This window comes from Equus przewalskii, chromosome 27 (assembly GCF_037783145.1).
Source record: "Equus przewalskii isolate Varuska chromosome 27, EquPr2, whole genome shotgun sequence".
Taxonomy (NCBI): Eukaryota; Metazoa; Chordata; class Mammalia; order Perissodactyla; family Equidae; genus Equus; species Equus przewalskii.
The window spans coordinates 39,917,592-39,929,866 of record NC_091857.1 but is presented as its reverse complement, the minus strand read 5'-3'; the positions used below and the strand labels follow the sequence as shown (position 1 = coordinate 39,929,866).

The following is a 12,275-nucleotide window of genomic DNA, read 5'->3' as shown; positions in this document are numbered from 1 at the left end:
AGCACCTGTGGAGGTTCACCTACAGTGACTCGGGGTCTGCTTTGCTCTTGAGACCGCGCTCCCTGGAGCTCAGTGCTGGCAGCTGCTTCCAGTGTGCAGGGGAGGCGGGGACTCTGCTCTGTCGCACTTGATTCCTCTTGGCAGGATCTTGACCCTCTCATTCAGGGTCAGGACACAACTCCAGATCCAGATCCTAGGACTTCCTGTGGCATTCTGGCATCTAACAGCCAGACTTAAGGACGAAGTGTATGTCCTTTACAAAGTCACTGTAAAATCCCTTTTAACGCATGTGTGATAAAGGTACTCTAAAGACCCCCCAGCCTGGAGATGGCGGTGTGGGGGCACCACGGGCTCCGCCGGGCCTGCTGCCGCCTGTTCCCACATCATGCCTCTGAGTTTCCAGCTCTCTCTCGTTCTCTCCTCTCTCATCTCAAGTCCCAAGTCCTGGGGAATCCTGGAGTGTCCGTGCTCTTTCCCTCCCCCCACCTCAATCCACTCCCATCTGGGGTCCCTGCAGAAGCTGGCGCCCTCCATGCCTGGGGGCCAAGGACCCCACCCTCACCCCGCTAGCCCCAAGGCATCCGTGTCCAGACTGCTGGTTGAGGAGATGGGAGCGGGGTGACCCCGGTGTCCCAGCCTCGCCTGAGCCCTGCTGTTCTCCCTGACAGATCACCTTCCAGGTGAAGGTCACAGCCACCGAGTGCGTCCAGGAGCAGTCGTTTGTCATCCGGGCCCTGGGCTTCTCGGACACGGTGACTGTGCAGGTCCTGCCCCAGTGTGAGTGTCAGTGCCGCGACACAAGCCCGGGCCGCAGCCTGTGCCGGGACAAAGGCTTCATGGAGTGCGGCATCTGCAGGTGAGGCGGGCGCAGGGTACACGCTACCCCAGGGGCAGCGAGACGTGCAGGAGCAGCTGTTTCCAGCCCAGGGTCTGGGGTCCTAGAGGAAGGGGCGGCGTCCCGCACCATCATCAGGAGGGGCCCTGCCCTTGCATCCCTCCCACCCCAGGTGTGACACTGGCTACATTGGGAAGAACTGTGAGTGCCAGACGCAGGGCCGGAGCAGCCAGGAGCTGGAAGGAAGCTGCCGCAAGGACAACAACTCCCTCGTCTGCTCGGGGCTGGGGGACTGCGTGTGCGGGCAGTGCATTTGCCACAAGAGCGACGTGCCCAACAAGGAGATCTTCGGGCAGTTCTGCGAGTGCGACAACGTCAACTGCGAACGCTACGACGGCCAAGTCTGTGGGGGCGAGAGTGAGTGCGAGGGGACAGACAGCAGATGTTGGGGGTCAGATGGGCAGACAGACAGACGCTCGGGGTTCTCCTTCAGCCCCACAAAAGCAGCAGCAGGTCTGGGCAGGCAGAGGGCCAGGTCACTGGTCTAGGGGGACGAGGGCGAGTCTGCAGCGATCCCCTGTCTTACAGAGCGGGGAACCTGCAACTGCGGCAAGTGCCAGTGCAAGGAGGGCTTCGAGGGCTCGGCGTGCCAGTGCCCGCGGTCCACCGATGGCTGCCTGAACCAGCGCGGGACAGAGTGCAGTGGTCGTGGCCGGTGCCGCTGCAACGTGTGCGAGTGCGACGATCCGGCTACCAGCCGCCCCTGTGCCAGGACTGCCCGGGCTGCCAGTCGCCCTGTGGCAGCTACATGTGAGTGCTCAGCTCACTACAGCGTAGCTGTCACCCCAGGAGGACCAGAGCCTGGGCAAGGGGCCCTCTTCCATTTGCACCCCTGCGGCCTCCTTCAGAGCCAGGTGTCATGGGCCAGCCTAGGGCCACCCTCTGACTTCCAGGTCCCAGCGAATCCGCCCTTCCTCACTCCCTTGGGTACCTGCCCCCCGTCCCCATCCCTGTCCCCACGGCCCACCCGGACCACTCCTGTCCCAGCAGCACGGAAGCCCACATGGCTCCCAGTCACCTTGCAACACCAACCCTCTCACATCTCCTCATACTTCCTCCAATACACCCTCACACCTCCCCAACCCCATCACACCCCCTCTCACACCCTGACGCCTCACACCCTCTCACACCCTCTCACACCCCCTCACTTCCTCCTGCTCCCTCACCCCTCACTTGTACACTCTCCCCCCTCACTCTCTCACAGCACCAGATCCTCTCACACACCTGTTCGCCCCCTCAGGTACTCTCACAGCCTCGCCCCCTCCTGCATGTGTGTGCACACCCTCTTGCACACACGCTCACGTGGTTGCTCCTCCGCAGCTCCTGTGCCGAGTGCCTGAAATTCAAGAAGGGCCCCTACGAGAAGACCTGCAGTGTGGAGTGTAAGAACCTGACGCTGCTGCAGGAAGCCCCTCCGGTGAATCGGCAATGCAAAGAGCGGGACTCGGAGGGTTGCTGGATGACGTACACCCTGCGTCAGCGGGACGGGATAGCACAGCTATGACATCCACGTGGAGGACACGCGAGGTGAGACCCCGCGCCAGGCAGGACATGGCCGTCAGGGCTCCAGTCATGAGGCCTCCAGAGGTGGCGAGGGTCTCTGTCCACTCAGGAGGGCCAGCCGGGCAGGGTCAGGCGAGCGTCCAGGACATGGTCCTCCCACCCCCAGGCCTCTCCCTCATGGCTGTGACCTCACATTGGGGTGCTGAGGGGCAGGGATGGCTTGTCCCCTTGCAGTAGAGCTGCTCCAATCAGCGGACGGACCCAACTGCGTGCCTACGGGTGCCATGCTGGTTATCTCCTCCTGATGGTTGACTGAGGCTTGAAGCCTGTCAACTTTAAAAGCAAATAAAGAAAATGACTTTATCTAGGAATACCCCAAGGAACTGCAATTTGACACGTGCACACTATGGTGAACCACAGACAAATCCAGGGAACAACTGGAGGGTACTGATTTTATAGAGAAAGGGGGAGAGGGTGGGGCTGTTCTAAAGGAAAGTCATTGGGGGAAAGTAGCAGTTAAGGCATCAGCAGCTTCTCATTGGCTGAGCTGTGGCACTTCTCATTGGCTGGGCTATGGTGTTTCTCATTGGCTGAGCTGTTGCCTGGTTGGGAAAGAAATCTTTCATAATAAAGTAGCTGTACTTCCTGCCCAAGAAGCAAAGTTATGTCTCCTCCCGTTTGGTGTAATTGCCCATGTGTCATAGGGGTGAGAGCTCCCCCTGCAAGATTTCCAGACTCCAATTTAGTTGAGGTTTCTCTTATTCACTTCATAAGCCACAAGTCCCAAGGGCTGGTCCACCGACGGCTGCACCAGGATCACCCGTGGGCTGTGAAAATCCTTCCTGCTCAGAACTCAGCGCTGGGGAGGGGATCCAGGGACCCGGGAAGCCCAGGCACTGGGGTTTCCCAAACGCTGTTAGCCTGTCTGTCCCCTGGATTCCAGAGCTATATGGGGCCCCGTAATGGTCGAGGACTCGGAGATGCCAACCCTGTCTTCACAGAGTTCACGTTCCAAGATGGGGGGTACCCTTCCCCAACATGTCAGAACACCAGTGCCCCAGACGGCAGGAGGCTGTGGCTGGGGTCATGAGGTACAAAGATGACTGCAGGTTGGGGTATTCCCCAAGGTCAGAGGTCAGAAGGTCTCTTGGAGGAGGAGACATTGCAGCTGAGACCAGAGAACAAGAGTGTCCAGACAGACGGGACACAGGGTGTGCAGTCAGAGGCACCCAGTGCTGGTCATCACGGGGCTCAGTGAGTCCCGGGAGGCGTTTGCGTCTCTTTTCAAACATACCAGGACTGTTAGCAGGGTTTCAGAAGAGCAAGCCGCACAGCTGAACTGTGTTTTCAAAAGCCGGATGCAGAGCCCTGAGGGGCCGGGTGGAAACAGACCTATAAGGGGTTGCTTCGAGGTCCAGGCACTGAAGAGTGGAGACGGGTGGGGGTGGGCTGGCTGTGTGGGCAGAGCCTGCCCTTGGATGGAACATGGGGAGGGGATCAGGAGGAATGGGGACAGGTGGAGGATCCATAGGTCCGCAACAGGTACGGAGGGTTGGGTGGGTCGAGGTTCACTGGTGACAATGACAAACCATGTGTGGGTCTCTGGGACTTAGTGGAAACAGACCCACGACGAGAGGACTAAGGGCTTTAAACAAGTAGCGCCCACGGGTGTGTGCAACACACGAACTCTCCGCACCCCCACCCCTTCCCATCACAGAGGCTGAGGGATAGGATCACAAGGCTGGGAAGCCTGGCCACTTGGGTGACCGCACCAGGCGTGGGCCAGCAGTCCACCGGGGCCCTTGGAGGACTGAGACCTGCTCCTAGCTCCCCCGCCTGGCAATGGGAACCCCAGGGGGCAGATGGGGCACAGGCCCTCCATGTGGCCTGAGCTCATGGCCTGGTCACAGCCAGTTCTCATCCAGGCTCTGCCATGGTCAGGCTGGCAACCTGGGCCTCATTTTCTCTGTAAACAAGGGACCGAATTTCATTTGAAACCACAAGGTCTGGCCTTGTCCCTAGCTCTGCCCCAATCCCTGGCCATTTTGCTCACCTACCTGTCACCATGAGTCCAGCAGTTGGACCCTGAGCACTGTGCAGCGACCTGGGACGGGGCACACATGGGGCTGAGTGAGCCGGGGAGGGCCTGACACTTGGTATGCGTGTGCTTCCTCCTTACCCCAGAATGCGTGGAGGGCCCCAACATCGCTGCCATCGTCGGGGGCACTGTGGCAGGAGTTGTGCTCATTGGCCTCCTCCTGCTGATCGTCTGGAAAGCCCTGACCCACCTGAGCGACCTCAGGGAGTACAAGCGCTTTGAGAAGGAGAAGCTCAAGTCCCAGTGGAACAACGTGAGTGGCTGTCTTGCGGGCGAGGCAAGCAGTCCCACGCAGAGGGTCACATTATCCCCGCCCTCGGTTAACCTCCTCCCCCAGGAGGTGGTGGACATGCACCCAAGGCTGCATACCTGTCCCACTCCCCACCCTGGAGCTCATCATCAAAGTGCATGCTGCTGTGGGCAAGCTCTGCCAATGGGGCCAGAACCCGAGGGAAGGACACTTGGCTCCCAGCTCCTCCTCCCCTGCACTGACAGTCATGTTTGCTTTTCTCAACAGGACAACCCCCTTTTCAAGAGCGCCACTACGACAGTCATGAACCCTAAGTTTGCTGAGAGTTAGGATGCTTGGTGAACAAGGCCATCTGAACCGCTCAGATGGGACCACCCCACACCACACTCCTCCATCACACCGGATGTGACCTGCCTCCTGACGTGGCTTATGACGATTGACAGTTTCATCCATTAACCAAGAATCCACTATGCTTTTCTCTGCCCTCAAAATGACTGATATGGCCAGGTGACTACATGGGCTCATAAGAAGGGACAGCCTCCCCTTCTGATACGTACGACCTTTTCATAGAGACTTCAAAAAGGAATTGCTTGAGTCTTACAAGGTTAAATACGTGTTTTCTTATGTAAAAATCAGGATGGTGTCTGTTTAAAGGTGGTGCAATTTTATTTCTATTTGAACCTATCATGGTGTAAGATTACATCCCATTGTTTATAGTGTTCCCCAATCAAGTGTATAGAAAAAGATCAATAAAACTCTGGTGGAAGCTGTCCACGGAGGCTGGGCTCTGCCCCCTCCCCACTCTCTACACACTCGCAGGGTCAACTGCGGATGCTGGTTCGGGCTCTCCTCTCTCCTTCCTCCTCTGTTGGCTGTGCGTCATAGCCCTCTCTGCTCAGTCCCTGCCCCGCTCCTCGGTGGCTGTCAGAAGACGTGAGGGCAGCCCCGTGAAGGGGCGCCCGCTGTGGAGTGGGAACAGGGCAGAGGCAAGCCGGGAAACGGGCGCCTCTCCTGCCGTCTACACAGCTCTTGGGGGAATGGGGCGGTGGAACACAAGCTGAGGGAGAGTTTTAAAGTGTGCTCCTCATGGGCTGTCTCATCGGGTGACCTGGAAGTCACGGTTGATCCAGGGCCACATGGCTGAGGGAATCAGGCCGTGTCTTGTGTAACGACGGTATGTCACGGTATCCAAGTGTGATAATCCAGTCGCACAAGGGCCCGCCAATGGGCACCATCTCAGCAGGTGTGGTGTGGGCCAGGGCCGGGGCGGCCAGTGAGAGCCCTGCAGGGTGAGGAGGTCCTGAGGAACCCAGGGAAAGGCTGGATTCTGATATTTCAACATCCTCAGCACCCACAGCGCTTGCTCGCTCCCTTGTCTCCCTATCACACAGACTGAGCGAGGAGGGAAGAGGTGGACGCAGGGTGCAAGTTTGGGCGTCTTGTTCATTTAAGGAAACATACTTCCAGATGATGTTTGCCCTTATTTCTCCCTAAAACTTTTAAATTCTTTATTAACATCCAAGCATGACTCTTGATTAGGAAGCATCCGTTCCTTCAGAAAGCACTCATGGAGTGCAGACCTGCTCCCTGCCACTCTCTGCAAAGCAGACCCAGGCAGAAACAGACCTGTCCCTGCCCTCCAGGAGGGACACAGAGAGACCCCTCGGCCAGTGTGAAATCGTAAGTGATACGATTTGGGAAGGAAAAGCACGCGGCACAGAACTTAGAGCAAAGTTCAAAGAAACAAAACTGAGTACCTCGCCCATGACACTTCCACAGCTCATAAGCCTCACGCTGGATGTCCCTTCTGCCCTCCTCCTTCCAGAGAGAGGAAGATCTTTCTGTCCCACCGGGGGGCCGACCTCAGCCTGTGGGGCTCCCGCCTGGCCCAGCTCCCAGATGCTCCGCCATCACCACCCTTTCCTCCCTCACTACGTGTCTCGGGGGCCTCAGTGCCTCTCCTCATCCCACCTAAGGCCAAGAGTCATCCTCTTCCCGGGCCTCATGCCTGTCCCTCGCCAAGCCACAGTGTGGCCAGGGCCCACGTGCACGCTCCCGCCTTGGGCCCATCATGCTGCAGGCACCTAGCATCACTCCTTCCTCACTCCCGGGACTCGCCCGACTCCTAAACAAGCGTATTCGAAACAGCACGGCCAAAGGGCAACCTTTTACCCTATCATGGTGCCACAGCCTCCATGCCTGGGAAGAGAATCAGGCTGTAATTGTCTATCCACAGTGTGGAACCCGACTGAACAAAATGGAACGGCTCTCAGACAGTGTTGGGTGTGGGCCATCCTCGTTCCTACCCTGTAAATGGTGGTGGCTCTGCACGTTCCTAGTCTCGACCCTTCCCTCTATAACCCCCTGGCAGACGAGCCCATCCTCACACGTGGTCTGCCTGCCATAGGTTCCCACTCCAGTCCCAAGCCCCTGCAGACACCTCCACGTGGTGTCACACGGGCATGTCCGAGGCAAGTCCAGCATCTTCCCCCGAACTGCTCTCCTTCCTTTGGGTCCCCTCAGTGGGTGCCCTCCAGTCCCTTTCCTATGCATCCATGTCTACACAGATACTCAGTGGAATCACAGTTCCCTTTCTTACAACACGTGGGATTCTCTCATGATACTCTGCACGCCCTCCGGCCCTAAACCTCCAGTCTTAGTACCTCCCTCACTGTTTAACCACTCAGGCCTGTCGACCAAAAATACACCCTCCAGCTTCCTGATTTAAAGACAGGTTGGGAGACTCAAGTAGGTTCAAAATCTCACATCATTTAACTAACCAACCCAATGTCTCCCTTTACAATATGGGTGCACGTCAATGAACTAAGAACTAGTGGGTTTTGTTTTATCTGTTTTTAATGAAACCTGCATCGTGTACCATCAGTGTGTTTCAGCAGTTTCTCGTCACCAGCTCAGTCACGCGTCCACACGACCTGTCTGGGAACTGGGACGCTGCTGACCCCACAGATCAGGTGGGACCTAACCCTCCCTCTACCTCCCACGGAGGCGGCTCAGAGCGGGGGAGCGAGTGCTGCTTTCAGGGGTTTGTGTGCTAAACCACACTGAGCTGGGCCGCAGCAAGCACACAGCCCAGAGCCAGAATTCAGTACCGAGCTCCCAGACACAAGCAGGTTGCTGACCCAGGGCAGCAGGTGGCATAACATCAGGTGGGGAGGGATGGGAGGGCGTCAGAATGACCTGGGAGAAGCTTTGCAGCCAGGCCCCAGTGACCAGCTATCCCGGTTTGTCTCGGACGTTGCAGTGCTAACCCTGAAAGTCATTTATGCCGGAAAATGATGCAAGCTGGAGAAAGCCAGACGGCTGGCCACTCCAACGTGTGTGTTTTTTCCACACCACCAAGCAGTTAACTCAGTTGTCCGAGGACACTGACCGGGGGTCCCACAAATTTAACTCACTTCTGACTCTGCCTACCTGGAGACGCTGTCGGATCCCACAGGTGAAGCTCTCAGTCCTACAAGACTGCCCCTGTCCCCTTCAGATGCCAGTTGCAAGTCCCGGTTGTCCCCGGTGCTTCTGAGGATAGGCTGCAGATCGGAGATGCCACTAATTTCCTAGAGCGGCTCACAGAACTCAGGAAACCCGTTCACTCACTAGGTTACCCGTTCATTACAAAGGACGTACATGAGCAGCCAGATGAAGTGAGGCCCAGGGCAAGGCTCAGGAGGGGCTCGGAGCTTCCACGCTGAGCACACCACCCTCCCAGCACCTCCACGTGCTCACCCACCCGGAAGCTCTGAGCCCCGTCCTGCTGGGTTTTCATGGAGGTTCCACGACGTAGGCATGACTGACTAAATCCCTGACCCTTGGTGACCGATTCAACCTCCAGTCCCTCAACCCTCCCTGGAGGTTAGATGGTGGGACCGAAGGTGCCAACCCTCCAGTCACATAGGGGGTTCCCCTGGTGGCCAGCCCCACCCTTAGGTGTTCTCCCAGTGTCCTCATCCACAGAAACTCAGATGTGGTTGAGAGGGGTTTGCTATGAAGATCAAGATACCTCTATCACTCTTACCACTCAGGAAATTCCAAGGGTTTTCTGTGCCAGAAACCAGTGAAGACCAATTACATTTCTTATTACATCACAGTATCACCCACCCTACGGCCCCCTCCTCCCACCACAAACCTGCCAATGGGCACAGGTGGGAAAGTGCCTGGCTTTGGCTCTCCTTTTATTTCAAATTCTAACTGCATCAGGGCCTCTGACTGGATGTCACCTGGGACCCTTCACCCGGGCAGGTAAGGGAAGCAGACTAGCCCGAGGCCCCATCGCTGCCCCCACAGCAGCTCTTCCCAGCTCAGGGGTCTCAGCCCCCCGAGTCTGGAGCTTTAAACAGCATGGCACCCGAGACCTCTGACTTCATTGCGGGGTGGGGGTGGGGGGCGGCTGGCATCACTGCTTTTAAAGGTTTCTTGGGTGATGTCTGTGCCCAGCCAGGGTTGAGACTCACTCACCCCTCTGTCCTCTCTGCCTCTGTCCATCCCTGCTTCCACCCTTGAGCCCCACCGACCCCTGCCTAAGAGCTCTTACAAACCTTTCCAGACCTCTCCAAGGCAAGGACAAAGTCCAAGGCCCTCAAGAGCTCATTTTGTCTTCAGCTGAGCTGAAAATGAGATCTCCCAGAGTTAATGATCTTGGTGGTTTAATGTGTCCTGCCCGGGTGGCCATTCCACTCTTTTAAATGGCCTTTCATGGCCTTACTTCATGTAAAGAAGCAATTCTTTAACTTACTAAGGAATGTACTCATAATGATACAAAAACTAGATGGCACACTGACCACGAATAAAATCTCTGGTCAAAATACCCAGCATGTGACTCCAATTTGCAGAATTCCAGGGTGGAGGCCCTGGTATTTCAGAACCACCAAGACTTTGACCTCAGCCCACCAGGCTAGTCTGCGTCCATGGACAGCTCTTCCCATTGCACTCGGCTGGATGACTATTTCTCCTAAACTGACACCATTGTGAAGGTGTCACTGTAATTTCTTATCCATCTTTCTTCGTGGAAAAACCATACGCTCTTTCAATTCCTGACTGCAAACAGAGTGATCATTCTGTTTCTCTGGACATTCACTGTAGTTTGTACTTTCTCATAATGTGTCATTTGAATGTTTCCTACAAGCCTGAAGATCTTGACAACCAAATGTGTTAAGTTAAACGATGCCTTCCCCTCCTCCCCTGTTTTAAAACAGGAACTTGGGCTTAGTTACCAAAAATGTTTTGAACTTTTGCATGTCGTACTGTCCCAAAACTCGACTGTTTTAAAATGCCATTGCTGATGACACTGTTTCAAATGCAGTGGTGTTCACTGTTTCCTGCTTAATGCTTACAAAAGTCCCATGTCCTTCAACTATCATTAAATTAGTGTTGTGTGGTTGTGCTATTTGGACGAAAAAAATGTTGGTTTCCAAGGCTGTAGTTCTAAACTCAGGCTGGTGTTTACTCCGTTTCTAATGGCAAATGAGCTTTTAAACATCTCTTTATGTAGCAGAGGATCCAAACAGCGCTGTGAAGTATTTGAACTGGAAGAGGAGGATCGGCCCCAGTTTACCGCAGTCGCGGGTCCTTGCTGCCTCGCATGGACAGGAAGGAACTTTGTCACTTTATGAGGAGCCAGAGCAAAGCTGAAGCTATGCTCTTTAAAACATTTGACATTGGCACTGACTCAATGTCACGGGCCTGTGGTCTTTCTGCGCAAGGGGGCCAGTCTTCTTTCTGTGCACCACAGACCAGCACCGTGGACTTGGGCTAGCTCGGGTCTGCCCTAAAGGGGAAGATCAGGCAAGCTCACTCTGGGCTGTGACCTGCTGGTACTCTCTGTGCGATTCCGTGCTGTGGCCACTGACACTCACAGAGACTGAGTAGCTTGGCGCAGGCTGAGGAGGTAGGAATTGGTGGGGTTGGGATGCCAGCCTCACGGTCCTGCTGCACCACTCTTCTGGCCCTGTGACCTTCAGTGGACACCCACCCCTCTGGGTTCAGTTTACTGTAACTGAGTCACAGGGTGGGGATCAGGTGCGCTGTCCTTGCACATTGAAGAAGTCACAAACACACAGTGACCAACCATGCCCTCCTGGCCGAGAACAGACTTTCCACAATGGCTCTGGGGGTTGAGAGCAAGTTAAATTCTGAGCACTTTGGGACCCTCTCAGGGAGAGGAAGTACGGAGGATGTTATGGGCGTGCTGGAAGAGAGGAATGGATGCTCTGCTCAGTCTGGATCGTGCCTGCCTTCCCAGGTGTATAGATTCTCAGATTAGACTGCAGCCCACTGCCCAGAGTTCACCACAGTGCTTCCCTTGAGGGTTGAGGTAGCTGTGGGACAGTGGAGAAACATGACCCAGTAAACGATGTGGGGGCCCTGAAGAACATCAAAGATGGCAGACACCTCCCCCGTGTCAAACACTCCAAACCCCAACAGTCACACAGCAGACATCAGCAGCTGATCCCAGTACTGCTCCTACCAAGCCAGGGGAGGGCTCTTACCACTATGGTGCATCTAGCCATACTGACCAGCGAAGCTTAGGAGCGGGATCTCTTGCTTCCTTGAACAATTCCCAAATCCACTCAACAGATCCACTGAACGATTCTCAAATCCTCACTCTACTTTGGCTAGAGGAACATAGTCTTAAAAAGAAAGCAACTGGATTCTCGCGTTATATATTTTTATCATTTCTTGTGCACCCTTAAAAAGAAGCCAGCCTTTTGACGACTGAACTTAAAGACAATAAACAACAAGGTCCAATTCCACAGGGAGGGCACTACGTCACGGGGTGAAAAATGCCATGGCATGGGGAGCTCTCCGAAGGATTGTCAACTCAAGCAAATTTGCTGGTTATCTGATCTCAAAATGAGTGTATTCGAAAATAGCCAAAAGAACCGCAGTTCAGCACGTGAACGCTATGGCTAACCAGAGGCAAATCCAGAGAACACAGAACGGGAGCTGCTTTTACAGTGAAAAGGTGGGGCGAGGGACAGGCCGGTGTAAAGGAACATCCATTGGGGGAGAGGAACAGCTCAGGGCAGCAACGGCTCCTCTTTGGCGGCGCCGTGGCCTTTCCCACCGGCCGAGCTGCCGCGGGTGGCGCGGGAGAAAGCTTCCTCCAGCAGTAAATTAGTTGCGCTTCCCGTCTGAGATGCAAACATCCCCACTTCCTCTTTGGTGTAATGGACGATGTCATAGGGCGAGACAGCTCCCCCTGCAGGCCTTCCCCATCCAGTTTAGTGAAGGTTTCCCTTATCATTTTCCACAGGATCAAAGATGGGTCCTCGCAGGAGGGACCACTCAATCCCAGTGAGTTTGGGTTCGTGGTGTCCGTGGGAAAACGAGAGCAAGAAACGCAGCTCCTCTCAGGACTTAAATGAAAGTTCCGATAAGAAAAGTCTAAGCAAAGTTTGAGGTTGTTGGGGGCTGGCCCCGTGGCTGAGGGGTTAAGTTCGCGTGCTCCGCTGCAGGCGGCCCAGTGTTTCGTTAGTTCGAATCCTGGGCGCGGACATGGCATTGCTCAACAGACC

At 55.6% G+C, this 12,275-nt stretch overlaps 1 protein-coding gene across 1 annotated transcript in view; it reads left to right on the top strand.

Annotated features, from left to right (window-relative positions):
• LOC103543384 (integrin beta-2-like) overlaps positions 1–5,554 on the top strand; it is a 36,413-nt gene extending 30,859 nt beyond the window's left edge. Inside the window, 8 exon segments of the mRNA XM_070597939.1 lie at positions 669–856; positions 1,008–1,252; positions 1,424–1,575; positions 1,578–1,645; positions 2,216–2,393; positions 2,395–2,422; positions 4,583–4,749; positions 5,014–5,554. Of these exon segments, the coding sequence (XP_070454040.1) occupies positions 669–856; positions 1,008–1,252; positions 1,424–1,575; positions 1,578–1,645; positions 2,216–2,393; positions 2,395–2,422; positions 4,583–4,749; positions 5,014–5,076 (1,089 nt within the window). The 3' untranslated portion in view covers positions 5,077–5,554.
• The last annotated feature ends 6,721 nt before the right edge of the window (positions 5,555–12,275 follow it).